The 15624-nt window shown below is 30.6% G+C and overlaps 2 protein-coding genes across 2 annotated transcripts; one reads left to right on the plus strand and one right to left on the minus strand.

The window, feature by feature from the left end:
- Window positions 1-4107: 4107 nt before the first annotated feature.
- EAF01_010829 (uncharacterized protein) lies at window positions 4108-5697 on the minus strand (the record flags this gene model as incomplete). The annotated part of the gene is made up of 4 exons (XM_038919086.1): window positions 4108-4728; window positions 4794-4928; window positions 4984-5571; window positions 5641-5697. The coding sequence occupies 4 exons, from the start codon at window positions 5695-5697 to the stop codon at window positions 4108-4110; spliced, it is 1401 nt and encodes a 466-aa protein (XP_038765369.1).
- A 635-nt stretch (window positions 5698-6332) lies between these two features.
- EAF01_010830 (uncharacterized protein) lies at window positions 6333-7565 on the plus strand (the record flags this gene model as incomplete). The annotated part of the gene is made up of 1 exon (XM_038919087.1): window positions 6333-7565. The coding sequence occupies one exon, from the start codon at window positions 6333-6335 to the stop codon at window positions 7563-7565; it is 1233 nt and encodes a 410-aa protein (XP_038765370.1).
- Between the last annotated feature and the right edge of the window lie 8059 nt (window positions 7566-15624).

Genomic DNA, 15624 nt, shown 5'->3' on the forward strand with positions numbered 1-15624 from the left:
TTGGCATTAGAAGCCATGCAAGAAATGACAGCGTACTTGAGATGCTTGCCGGCGAATAACATGCGGTGTCTTTCACAGAAACGGGCACTTGCCTGAGATATTAAACTTCGAACAAGCGGTTGAATGGCCAAAGTTGTTGGGTAGAACGCCGTTCGATGATTAGAGTTCAATGACCACTGGGATATATGAACACTGTCAATCCCGCAACAAAATGATATCCGGAGAGGAGAAATATCTCGGACTCCATGTATGTTCCGATTCCTCTCCTTATTTGTATGTATCCCCAATGCCACATCATTGTGTAGAATTAAACTTTGTATATCAAGCCTTCTGTAGTTCGGGACGGCCTGAGACACTGGGTATCCCTGGTATTCGAATTAAAGGCTGTGTGAAATATAGTTTGAACTTTCATTTCTTAATTTATTAAGTCGCTAGAGAAAGATCGAGCATTGAAGTGTTTTACAATTGATAGAAATAAGAGGTAGCTGTAGCCTGCAGTGGTGGAATATGTGGAAGTAGCAATGTCATGTTGGTCCGGATTCCAGATATGTATAATACACACTCCCTATTCTATATAAGAGAGAACTGGTTCCATTCTATAAAGGGGTATTGCGAATTATTACATGGGAGATGATGGCATCGCTAAGTATTGTGGGTGTTTCTTTCTTAGTCATCAGTTCGGTGCTAGTAACTGCAGATTCAGTTGGAATTGGAATTGAAATTGTCAACATTTCATACAAATATCGACTCACAACTTATTAGAATATGGTAGAATACGATAGAAACTCAAGGAACACTCGTATTATAAACCTAGACGTTGGACACTGCTATTCTGGTACGTTCATACGTGGTGCCGCGTGCGAGATAAGTTTAAAATCTTACATTAATTATCAATGAACTGCTTTATAGGTATTAACTACACGAAGGGTCAACTCTGTCCACCCGAAAGAATTGTGCGGCGTCAATTATCTACCATGTGTCTATGGATAAAAATATCCATTCACATTCAGCTGGTATCACCGTAATATTTTGATATGTTCACAGCCTCTGACAAGCGTTGGCATTGGGGTTCGATCCGAAAGTTCAGCCCTTTTAACACTACATCATACATGCAAGTGAAAATGAATTCTACGACTTATGTGCCTTAGTAAAACGTTTACTTGCTCTTCTTTTCCATGACAATCACTCTTACTGTTCGTTCTTGATTTTGTTTACTGATGGCTTCAACTTCATTCGAGAGCTACCTCCATTTCCAAAAGAGCACCAGCTGTGCAACGTTTTGGAGCTCGACCAAAATAACAAAATGAAGCTTGATCTCCAGGTGATCCATGGATAAAACTCAGCAACGAGAAAGCGTTAAGAGGGTTTCTCCAGGGCGAATTATGGGCATCGGAACTTAAGGAAAGAGCAAAAAGCTTATGGCTTGTGTCAAGCCCTTCCAAGCCAAGAGGCAAAATTTGCTCTTTGCGTCGTCAACCTGTGAAGGGATTTGAAATACATATTTCTGAGCATGCACGACTACACCTCGTTTAGTGGCACGATCGACTCCTTATTAAATCATTGCCAAGTTATTTGCTATCGTACGAATTCTTACAGACGTCTTTCACTGATGCTCCGGATGATCTCTGGAAGGCTGCGCTAGGGGTTTTTGAGAACATATTGGTCGCTCATCCAGCACAAGTCGTATTTCCTCATAGCCCAAGATGATCGACGTCGATTGATTTCAGATGATATCAATTGTAACGACTTCTGTCAATTCATGTCGTTCTTTGATGACGTACAAGATTCGAAAGTCTCGCCACGCTATCACTACGGCGAATTGAAACTGTCGCGTCTCAATCTTTACACACCAGTTTTATTTCGCAGGTTCAGTACGAGCAGATGGGAGGCCATTATAGTGATTTTTTAATAGACTTTACGGCCCAATCTTGTTCATTTTCGCATTTCTTTCCATTAGCTTGAATGCCTTGCAAGTCGCAATAGCCTCAGATCAGATGACATGAGTTCAAACGAAATACCTATGGTCATGGTTCTGGGTGTTCAGTCTCACAGCCTTGATACCGTCCTCGATCAAGAGTCTCGGTTTGATTTTTGCGTGGTGCTGGATGTTTGCTGAAGAATAGAGATGTCGGTTCCGCGAAAGAGTAAAATTGACACCTGAGATGGCTTCGTGAATTCTCTGAAAGGATAGACAGGGCCGCGTGTTGACCTTTGTGAGAACACGCTTTACTTTATGCTTGAGTTGTGTTTGGAAACTTTCCATATGTGCGCAAAATCGACGAAGGATTATTCTGAGAGGAACTGTGTCGTGGTCTGGTTTACCACTTTTAAATAGAAAATTGACAGTTGGACCTCGGAATCAAAGCAGACTGAGTAGAACAATGCTTTGCATTTTTTTGAATCACTTAAACTCAATTAAAGTCTATATATAGACGACATATTCAGACATTATGGTTGGTACAAAGACGTCCATCTTGAAATACAACCTATTGGACTGATCTAAATCTAGTGGCTATATCACAGAGTTTTTATTGATAAAATCAAGCACTCTTATTATCGACTAGTTGTGCCTCCTGATCAAAGAGTAACTTCTTAGCACAGGTCTCGCCCAATTTTCTAATCAATGGGCGGATAATATTTCCGCATGTTTGCAAAATTCATTTGATTTACAAACGTTGTATTAACCATCTTCCAGGGATACAACACCTTCATAGATGTAGATCCTCGTCTCGACGAAACAAACGAGTTGAAAGATAGCGCAGATATATCTACGGGTGTATCCTCATCTATTTTCCTGTTTGAAAACATCAATACGCTCAATTCATTTACCACCATGATAGCATTTTCACCCCACCAATGATTTTCAGACGAGAATATAAATGATTCAACTAATCAAATGGGTATCTATATTCTAATTTTGTTTTAGCGAGAGGTATCATACTTCGGCTTTGGAATAACATTCTAATCGGAATTACGACTTTATTGAGAGAGATTGCAGATTTACCAGATGGCCTGTAGTGGTTTTTGTTTCTGGGAAGAGCAAATATATGTCCTTCTTTTGATCCCAAACTGGTGATATATTTTCAATTTGGTGTGCCGAATTCTTTTTTACCGGAATGATGAGTTACATTTTTATCTACGGGGTTTATTTTTGAGGAGTAGGGAGGGAGTTGGGTCGTTTGATGCTTTTAACATGATTTGCGGGGTGATAGCAGGATTGCCAGCTCTATTACTATTTCATACTTTACTATCTCGGTCAATAGCCTATTTTGTTTTTTTATTCGCAAATGCATTTCATTCTCTATTTCATCTGATAACCTCGTTTTTCGCTACAGTATCCCAATCCTTTATATGCTATCAAATCGACATTCGCACAAGAGTGAAACACAAAATCCTCTTCACCCATGATGAAGATACATCGAGTGCTACTGATCTTTTCATCCCTTGTAACCAAGATTGTTGCCCAATTGAAAACATCATCCGGAACTTTATGTTTTTCGGTGCTTATCTCGTCTCTGAAAATACTTAAACATTGAACTAAGCTGTGGATAATATTGAGGTGAATCTCATGGACCAATTCCATTTTGCTCGGAATTATACTAAGTGATCCTTGACAACATTTCGATTCCATGCGCGAGCTGGCCTCGAGTTTCGCCTCATTGATCAAGCAGAGTAGTCTGATGATGTGGAAGTATACTCTTAGTATCTCTTCGTCGGACTTCAGCTATGCTCTTGGATCCAGTGATCCAAAAGGCGTGATAGGGTCATATTTTGATGTGCATTCGTTTCGTGTACCATAGACTTCGCCTTGGTAACTACCCGTTCCTCTGGACCGGTGGATGCATGATCCCACGAGGTGTGCTATGGTATGGATGATAGTGCAATTTTTCCTTTGGCCAATCGCACTGAATGAAAAAAATTATAGTCTGCGGCCACTGCTTTTCGAGGAAGCCTGGTACTGGTGGCCGAGCTCGTCGATCACTCTAAAGATGAATCTCTTCATTCAAGCGTTGCGAATAGCCATATATTGTGGATTTAAGGACTCTCAATACGTATAATATGAAAGAGCACAGGATGCCTGAAAGGGCCCACAATAATATCCAAACTTCATGATTTCATCAACGGGAGTGGCTTCGGACTAGATGATTGTAACTGTCGCAACCCAATTTCTAGAGGTTTAGCGACAAATCTTGACTCGCCTTGCACGAAATCATACGCCACTAGTGCTCGGCGATACCACCTCGCTACGATCTCCGGGTCATCGAATGTATCAACTGCGTGTGTTGCTATGCTTCCGTGATATAATGAACAGATCACTTTGTCGAGTGTCAGAAGTGTTGTATTGGTCACGCAGTCTACGACACCTGCAATTGGATCCGAATATTCAACTGTAGTTCTAGTCGTATTGCATGGATTGGGAAAAATGTGAGGCTCTACTTCGCGACTTAGCCATGCTTTCATCTCAGAACAAATTTCAAGAATATTATCCATGATAACAGGATGAGATCCTGCCAAAAATCCACCGGAATTCTGAAAAGACGACGAAGCTGCCATAAGAACGCTAGGTATTTCAAATAGCTGATGACAAAGCTGGGTCCTTAATTCCAGAGATTTGAGCTCTTTCAAGGTGATCGCATTGCTAGGCCATTTAGATGTAGTTGCGAGGAGTGCCCGCCATTCTGGTTGGCGGAGATAGCAGTGTTCATTGAATTTGGCAGATTGGATGACCTGTGTATAAAATCTATTGTCAACGATGCCCTCCTCTTTTTGATCGGGTCAGTACGAAGGCATACAATGTAACTCAGCTGAGATTCTAGCATTTCGAGATCAAATGGATCTTTGTATCGACCAACCCCCCGTGCTTGAATGAGCTGAGAGGTTCCACGAGCGAGATCAATCCATTTGTGTTTATCAACATTCACAAGAAGCTGTTTGCGCATTAGTCACTCATAACAAATATACATGTGCAATATTAATACTCACTTCGCACATCTGCAATAAAAGAGAAGCACACAGTGTTTCCGGTTGAAAACGGAGACGTTCTTCGACTAAACACTTTTGTAATGAAGATAAGGCTCGAATATAATTTCTGTAGATGGCTTTCGATTTGGTATATTCATCCGAAGACGTGTCGCAATACAGACTGCAAACGCAAGTTATGGCGTCATCGAGAGCGATGTTGTGACCCAAACGATCAGGTATATATTGGAAAAATGATCCAATCAGCCAAAGAGGTACTAGATTCCCTTTCACTTTGCATCCCAAGCAGTACATCAATTTAGTAGCCAGGGGATTGTTCCCGTGAAATCGAGGAATTTCTAGAGGGACTCCAGCTACTTCAAGCTTCTCCGAAAGAATCCAATTCGAATCAGATTCTATGGAACTAAGAATGGTCGTCTCCGGTGCCATAGCATCTGGGCTTATAGTACTGCATTCGAAGATGTATTTCCTCCTAGAATACAATCGTTTTAATCTAGGCGCTTCGTTCACGAATTTCCAACGGGGTGGGTATCCCGGGCAGTCCCAACCACTACGAATGCATTCTGCGCAAGATGGACGCTGCTCTCCACACTTTGTTTCTCACGTGTTAGTTCAATTATAACATAGAGTAACACAATTCGAGTTGGAATACGTATCAACCTTCTTCTTCCTTATCCGACAGTTATCACACCTGTTACTTGTTGGTACACCGACCATGGTCGTTTGCCGCGTCTTTGTCGAAATGGTTTCGATACCACTTTGTTTTCGCAATTAGCCAAAGATTGATTCAAGAGTGCATCAATTCTCAAGTTCTGCGAACATCAAACTTCGTGGAGGGAGTCGGCATGAATCCACGGAGAGTCCGATATTAGTGGCTTCATATTGTGGCGCAACACACCTTAAATTGATTAGCGTAGGTTCAGCCTCAATTTCTCACAGCAGTCGTATATTGCGCGACAGCAAATCAGAAGTCTTCTCAGTGCTTGGGGGGTTTCATCGCAAGGTAAACACCTACCCGTCGCTAAAAAGTCCAATTCGCAAGATGAAGCCTCTTCAGAAGTACTAATATGTTGACCTTTGACAGACGGGTTCAAAAATGCATTTTGCGTGTTCGCTGCCCCTTCCATTTCGTGATGGAATCTCGAAGTGGAACTACATGGCTGTCGGTGGAGAATGTATTGACATATAAGGAGTTGAATGTGCCTCTCACGGGTATCTTGCAAATATTCATCATCATCATCATCATCATCATCATCATAATCTTCATCATCAGATCTCCACTGACTTCTTTCAAAACGCTTAACTGATTTCCACAAAGTTTCGTCAATCAGCACAGAAAGTAAGAATTTATCATGCCAGGCCCCAAAATTGCCATAGCCGGTGCCGGACCTGGCGGTCTAACTTTGGCTCGTCTACTTCAACACAACGGAATCAAGTGCACAATCTTCGAGCTAGACGCCAACCGAGATGCTCGTTCACAAGGTGGCATAATCGACCTCCACGCTGATATGGGCCAACGCGCTCTTCGCGAAGCTGGTCTCATGGAAGATTTTCAGAAACACTCTTTGCCAGATGCGGACTCCATGAAGCTGGTAAAGGCTGATGGTACTATTGCTTGGGATGAAAACAATAGTGACGACGAGAGTGATTCTATCCGTCAAGCTAGAGATCGCCCAGAGATTGATCGTGCCAGACTTCGTGACATTCTTCTGGACTCCGTTGAGCCAGACTCCATTCGTTGGAACAGTAAGATTGTTAGCGTCAAGCCAAGCGAGAGCAATCCCGTCCAATTTGATCTTCACTTTGCAGACCGCGTTGAAGAAGGATTTCATCTTGTTATTGGAGCTGATGGTGCCTGGTCAAAAGTTCGACCTCTTGTCTCGGCGCAGTTTCCCGAGTACTCCGGGATTAGCATGGTCGAAATGACCGCTCGCAACGTTTCAGGGAACAAGCAATGGCTTTCTGATTATGTCGGCAAAGGTAGCTTCTTCATGTTTGATGAAGGTCGCGGTATAATCTGTCAACGGAATGGCTATGATGGTATTCGAGTCTACGCCGGGGTACGCAAGCCCGAGAATTGGATCAAGGATTGCGGTATCGACTGGGGAAATCCCATGGAGGCCCGCAAACAACTCACGGAACAGTACTTTGGAGATGTACATGATGACTTGAAAAGACTTCTTTCCGAGGCAACTGATAGCCTTATCGTTCGATCATTGTATATGCTTCCAGTTGGTTTCAACTGGCCAAGTCGTTCAGGTGTCATACTTATCGGAGATGCAGCTCATTTGATGACACCATTTGCGGGTGTTGGGGTCAACGTTGCTTTGAATGATGCCATGCTGCTTACGCATGCTCTTATAAGGCAGAAAGATAATTTCGAGGTTGATCTGGAAGGTAGTTTGAAGCAGGCTATTGAGGAATATGAGGAGCAAATGTTTGAAATTGCAAAAAAGAATATGGAGAGGACGTATCAAGGCTTGATACTCCATTTCAATGCGCGCGGCATTAACCATAGGGTGGAGCATCTACAGAAGATGGCGAAGCGTATCGAAGAAGCTAAGAAGAATGGAGGTATAATTTGACATTGCTGCTTCACGATTGAGATCGAGCTAGGAGTTGGAAATGTATAGATTCTGAATGCGGGTCTATTATAGATTCATTGTTTGAATTTGATTTAGACGTACGAATAGAATGAAATTTTGAATGTAAGAATTTTGCTAAAAATTCAAACCGAATAATGGTGTGGTGCAATGAAAATGGCCGAAGTAAATGTTGAGCCTCGTGTAGACTTATCAGCTAAAGTACTGCATTGGATGATTGACTATATAATGGTCCACCATAATATAGTGGTACTCCTGAATCCGAGCTGGATTTTAAGCTGAATATTAGAGATAACTGTCAAGCTTAGGGTGCGTTCGGATCACTTTATTTCAATTATTAAGCAACATTTATTTGATAAATAATATAAAATAATGTATTTATCGAATATGATATATAATGAAATATTTATTTCGGATTTAAGAATTTGAAAAATTATTTGAAATTATTTAATTTCATTTATTTATTAAATAATAGTATTTATTGAATGTAATATATAGTGAAATAAATTATTAAGAATTATTTAAATCTAAATAATTATTTTGTAAATATTTTGAGCTTTTTTTATATAGTAATTGTAAAGCTTGATTTTCAAGCTTTATAATTAATATTTAAAAGAAAAATAATATTTCAAAACTTTGTTAATATTCCCGATTATTTCTATTTACATTACTTTTATAAAAATCCTACTACCTAATTTTTCTTTTTATTTCTTTATTATTATTATATTTGTTTTTATTATTATATCTTATTATTACTATTATATCTGTTGGTATTATCATGAGGATGGTGAAGTCAATATAGTATTATGATTCATACTATTATTATATTACTTGAGGTTTTAAAAGTTAGGGCTACGAAATGTATTGCTATAATATTGAAAAACACTAATATTAATGTTAGTGTAATCATATAATCTTTATCCCAACACTAACAATTCTTTAAAGTTACTGGATCGTATTCTTCTAATTAATACCTCTTTTACCTATATAACCACCTATCCTTTTAGTCTTTTTCAATTCATTTTATAATCTTAATCTTTATAATATTATTATTAATTAGGTTTTTTAAAGCTTAATACAGCTTGAATTTAGTTATTACATTTACAAGGTTAGAATCTTTATTATTCTATTTGATTTTCATAATCTTTTATTTCTTACATATCTCTTGGATTGTTATTATATCAATTATTAATTTCTTTTTGTTAATAGTTTCGAGTTTCGTAAAACAATTATAAAATGATTTAGAGTTGATATATATAACTAATAGGATCTTATAGTTCGGAAAGATTTTATTGATTATATCTTTAATTATTATATTAATATCAAAACCTAAAATTATAATGTAGAGTTTTAATATTAGTATATTTTTAATAACTTTCTTATATTCAATGAATAATTAATAAATAATATTAACTTTATTATACTTATTCATTAAAACGATAATATATTTAATCTAGGAGGATAAATCTTTATTATTAATAAAGAATACATTAATAAATACAATTAGTTTTAAAGAATTTATATCAAATGGAACAAATTGTAGGTCTTTTTTTAAATTATTGATCTATTATTGAATATATTTATTAAAAAAATTAATATCTTCTATTTTAAGATTAATAATTTATATAATATAAAATAGATCAAAAGTTACCTTTAATTAATATATTATATTATAGATAACTATATTAAAACAGTACTTTTTCCTTGATTCTTTTATATTTATACTACTAATCAAGATTTTAGGAATATCTTATTAATTCCCTTATTTTTTATTTTGTTAATAAACTATAAGTTAAATATTCTTATTTTTTCAAATATATTTATAATCTTTACAAACTAAAAAATATTATTTTTTATTAAATTATCAATCTTCTTTTGTTTTAATTCAATAAAAATCGTTGATATTAAATTATTAATAAATATTATAAAACAGTTTGTATACTTAATATTATTTGAGAAATAAAGTACTAAATTTAATACTTGTTCTTTAGATTTAATATAATTAATATTTTTGTTTATAAAGAAGATTATTAATATAGAAATCATGATTTAAAAAGTTGATAATTATAGGAACTAAGGGTTTTTGAATAAATTCAAAAGGGTTTTCTTTTTATTTCTGTTTCATATAATAATTAATAAAGTGATTGATTTAATTTTGTTAACTTTTAATAAAGTTGTTCTTCTTTTCTTTTATAATATGTTTTATATTATTTGTATTAATTATACCTCTTATATAATCTCAATAAATTGATTAGGTTGTATTAATTTTATTATTTGTGTTGGTTTAATGGGTTCTTTATAAAATTGATTCTAAGGTTGGTTTTTTTATATATATATAATTTAACTTAAATAATATAAAACTCCATTAGGCTATTCATTAGTTATATAATATATATCCCATCTTTTATTTCTAATAAGTAGTACGGATCTGTTCAACTTTTATATTCTTTTTATATTCAAATCTTTAAGTTAATAGACAAATTATATAATATTATTATAAATGATTTGTTATATTAATTCAATATATTTGATATTTGTCTTGTTATTTATAACTTGTTGATTTCATTCATTATTTTTTTAATTATAATCTATTATTATAAGATTATAAATATTAATAGATCAAGGTCGATTATTCATAAATATACTTTAAATATTAAGAGTATTAGAATTAATTTATTTAATTCCATAATATTCTTTATTACCTTAATAATCATTTGTAATATTATCTCTTTTATTATAGAATTCTTTAGTTTATTAATAATAATATTATATACTTATCTAATAACTATATAATAGTGTCACGGAATTCACTGTATAGTGTAACCCTATAGGACTAATCCTAGCACTCCTCCGAATTACTCAATCATTTGTGTGCCCTATATACCTAATTAAGCGATTCCATCGCCTGATTAGGGTATATAAAGCAGGTGTAATCCTTATGATTATACCTCAAGTCAATCTAGTTAATAATCACTCTATATACCTATCTCCAGATCAAGGTGATCATTAGACCTAGCTATTACCTTCGTAATAAATAGTGTTTAACAACTTTAATTAATATACTCTTTATTCTAGTTCATATAGTTACTATATATTATATGAATTCCTTACTAATAAAGTTCTTTTCAGTATTATATATAATATAATCTAAAGGATTAATATAAATATTTATTTAGTATTTTCGAAATATATTGAAAATATACTTTATAATAATGTTATCTAATTATTATATTACTTAGAATTATATACCTTTGTTGATGATATATAGGATAAGATTAATGTTAATATATATTATATTTATTATAATTAAGTGATTAAAATCAATATCATTTTGTAAGTTGAACTTAAATTAACCTAATGATTTTCTATACTTTTGATAATATTAATAGAACTTAATAAATTTATTAATTTTAACTTATATAATATTATTATAATTAGCTTATTAGAATATTTATAAGAGCTTATATATTAACAAATAATTAAAATAATAATATAAACATTGTAATTCTATATCAATAAGATAGTATATATTATTATTAATAATTTATTATATAAATTATTATATATTTATATATTATAAGAATATTACATATTCATTATGATAAATATATAAGAATCGTTCTCCCGTATTACTTATAACAACCATATTAAGAATATTATTATAATATATATCAAATCCGTTTATATCCTTAAAGAATAATAAGAATAATGTTTCTATATTTATAATATGAAATTCAATAATTCTTAATAATAAATTTAATTATATTGAATTAATTGACTTGACTTTATTAATTCCGAATACTACACTTACAACTTCTATTATTTTTATATTTAAAGTAATATTCTTAATTATTATCTTATATATTATATATTATTTATAATTCATTATTGATTATTATATTATAACTATATTGATAATAATTTCTTAAAATTTCCTTATATTATATTTACTAATATATATTATATTTTCAGGTTAAGATTAATATATTAAAATATATATAAAAAATTTATTAAATAGGTCCTTAACAATCTTTTATCTATTTATAAATTCACTCTAAATAATGAAACTTAAATATAATTTTTATATAAATAAATTTTGAAATTCGAATTGTACAAAATAAACTATAACTTTATCATCTATATTAAAATTAAAATCTTTAATAAATCCTTTATATCCAACAAGAAATTATTCAAAGTTTTTATTAAAATTATTGCTTTTGAATTATTTCTTATATTTATATTGAACATCCTTACATTTCTCTTTATTATATTAAATTAATTAATAATCTTCTTTCTTATAAATAAAGTATTTCTTCTTTATATATAATTTAAATAAATATCAATTATCTTATTCGAAACCTTTATTCTAACTATATTTATAATTGATATAAAATATTATAGTTTTATTAGAATAAGTTTATTTTTATATTATAATAGTTGAATATAACTTTTTAAAAAAACTTAAAATATCTTTAACAAAACGAAACCAAATTAGAGAGTATATTTATATCAAATTATATATAATAATAATCTTTTAATAAAGTAATTCTTCTATTCTTATTATAGAGTTAAATTCTTTATATATATATAATAAAGTTTTATAATCATGAATTATAAATATTGAAATAATTTCTTTCCTTTATTATCTAATTCTGTTATTACATTTTTGAATATAATGATTTCCTATTATTATATAAGATTATATTTATATTTTAAATCTTTAAATATAGATATTATTAAATAATAAATCCTAATTATTATATTAAATAAATTATCTAAGTTTATATAATAAAAGTTGAGTATAATATCAATAAGTATAATAGGAAATACTTTTTTTAATAATATTATAGATATATTAATATGTTTATAATTGTTAAGAAAGATTGAGAATTTGTAAGCAAAATTATCATTTTGATTATTATATTTGTTAGCTTTATTGTAAAGTTTTATAAGGTTATTTAAAAGCTGATTAATATTTATAAGTCTTTAAAGAGATAAAATGTTTTGAATGATATTAATACCTTCTAAATTGTTTTCTTTTTTGTTTCTGTAATGTCGGTTTTAATTTGAAGAAAAAAAATTATTGTTTCTTTTTTCTTTATTTATATCATTATTATTATTAGGTAAATTATTGATTAGTTATTTAGTTCATTATTATAGAATTATATTATTATTGAATTAATAAAATGTTTATATCTTTGTTGAAGTCAGTTTCAATTATTTTTAATTAAGATTTTGGAGATTAAATTGAGGATATAATTATAATAATATTAGAATAACTGTTACGGGAGCTGCCTCTAGGGTCACGTGGAAGTGGCTAGAGATCTCTCGAGGTGGTTTAGACTAGACTTCAAGTAGGAATTCAATAAGGTTGTAACTGGTTGCAATTCTCGTAACTATAGTAATGAAACTAATGATTGTTCTTGAGCACGAAGCTCTACATTGTAATGAAACCCATTCTTTTATATAGACCTTCGTTCTTTGTTGTCCCATTGATCCCATCGTGTCCCACCAGGTGGGAGCAGTGGGATCCAGTGGGAATCTCTAATCCCGTGACTTTCTGATCAGGTGACTCGGTATGTTGGATGTCGTCGTAACAATTGATTATGTGTTCCGACAATAACTCTTTTGCTTTTCGTACTACTATAATATATAATATTCCTAATTAATTTGAATATGTTCTCATTCAATATACTCTTATTTATTAATATAATAATAAAATCTATTTGATTATTTAAATCTTTATTGTTTACGAAAAACCTATTAATAAAAATAAATAGTTTTATATAATTTTGTATAAAAGAAATAAATGAAAATATTTAATTAAGGTTTTCTATTTATCATTTAAGTTTTTTATTAAATATCTTGATATTATTATTTAATAGATTTTAATATTGTATAATAATAAATAGATTATATAATACTTCTAATTAACAAATTGTTATAATATATATATTCCAAGCTTTTTATTTATAATATTGCTCAAAATTAATAACTTTTTAAGTTTCTTTTCTTAATCTTTTTATATAAAGATTAAACAATTCTTATTTTATTATATAATATAATTATTAAAGATTAAAAGTGAGTTGTATATTAGATATTCACTCGGTTTTACTTTAATATTTACATTCTTAAGTTTTAAATCCTTGAAATCCATAAATTCTTAATCTACCAAAATAAGTATATCATTTATTTATATTTCTATAATTTCAAATTATACATTTTTTATATTAATAATAAGTAAATAAGAATTGTATAAAGATATCATTATATTAAGTTTTTTTTAATAATATTTCTAATATATTGTTCACCAATAAATCCCTATTTCCACAATATTATATAATAGTTTTTTAACTAATATAATCATATCATCTCATCTAAATACTTATCCTAAAGTTTTTTTAAAAGTTTTACTAATACGATTTGGTTCAATAATATTATTAATCTGATAACGTGGTTTATCATCGAGTGGCCCATATCATCGAGTGGCCTACTTTCACCTCAATTTACACTTTCAAACTCATATTATTCAACAATAATTGAATCAATTGATTGAAACTATTAAGAATCTAATAATTTAGGATCTATTACATTATTTTGACAGGTTTTTATATTATATTCTATCTTTTTATATTTACTATAACATTAATTAGAAAATACTTTTCTATTAGAATTCCCCCCTTTTAATGCTTATCATATTGAATCTGAATATTAACCTTTTATTGAAATAATATATTAAAAGCCTTTTGTTCAATGAGCACTTCTTCTTAATGTAATTGAGTTTTTTTTGCGTGTTGATACTTGCTTAATACTTTATTTACTATTTAAAGTATATGATTCTCTATACTTAAAAGTATATTCTTATAAGCTAATCTCTCTGTATTCTTAGCTAAAGCTAATATAATTTTGAATATAAATATAGGAGAGCTTGATTAATAACAAGTTATTCGAGATTTAATTAATATTAATTGAGAAAGAACTTCTATTGAATTATAAAGGGTTTGAGAGATCTATTAATCTAAATTGAAAAAGGGGGGGATAGATATACGAATTTGAATATCTAATTTCGAAAATACAGTTTCAAAATTAAATAGAATTAAACCTATTCCTTAGAATTCTGATTTCATATTTTGAAAAGTAATTGATTCCTTATATATAGCTTTAAAAGCTATAAAGAATTCAACCTTCGAAATATAATTAATATATGCCTTAATAAATCCATTAATTTGATCATTATATAAATGTTTTAGATTGCTAAAACAGCTAATATCAAGTGGTTGAGTTGAATGATTTGAATGTAGTAGTAAATATAAACATATAATATCGTTCTCTTTATAGTATATTTAAAAAGCTATTAATTTGTGACTTTTATACTTATTCAGTATTAACATTTAATATTTACTCTTTCTTCGATTCTTAATATACTTATCGAAATGTTTCAACCATTTTAAACCCATTTCATTATTCGTTTACTTATTAGATGTAGGTTTAATAGCTTATTTCGCAGAAAGATTTATTTCAATATATTAATTGAAGAGATAAACTTGTTCTTAAATTATTAAAAATGAGGGAATAGTTTCACCCTCTTTATTTCCATATATTATTACTATAGCTCATTCTCAATTATCTAGCTATACTATCTTACTTCTAATATTTCGTTCAATACTAGTTATTATCATTACTATACATATAATCCTCATTATAAAGCCTGTTTTGTTGAAATTATAGAAATCTTTATTCAAAATACTATATTTCGCTTACATATTTGTAACTAATCGAAACCACTCTTTAAAAAGCTTAGAATCCTTATAAAAAGCTTTTTGAAAATTATAAACATAATTAAAACATATCTTTAATTTGATTTAATACTTTACAAATCGATACACTTAAAGCTTCCTAATATATTTCGTACCCCTCAATTCAAGAATATTATTCACTATATCTTCTATATTCTTTAATTTAAATGAAAATCCTTTTAAATTTATATCAAGTATATATTGAACAATCACTTTTTCTTCTAATTCTATAATTTTATAACAAT

The sequence above is a fragment of the Botrytis porri genome, assembly GCF_014898465.1.
Source record: "Botrytis porri strain MUCL 3234 chromosome Unknown BPOR_018, whole genome shotgun sequence".
NCBI classification, from domain to species: Eukaryota; Fungi; Ascomycota; class Leotiomycetes; order Helotiales; family Sclerotiniaceae; genus Botrytis; species Botrytis porri.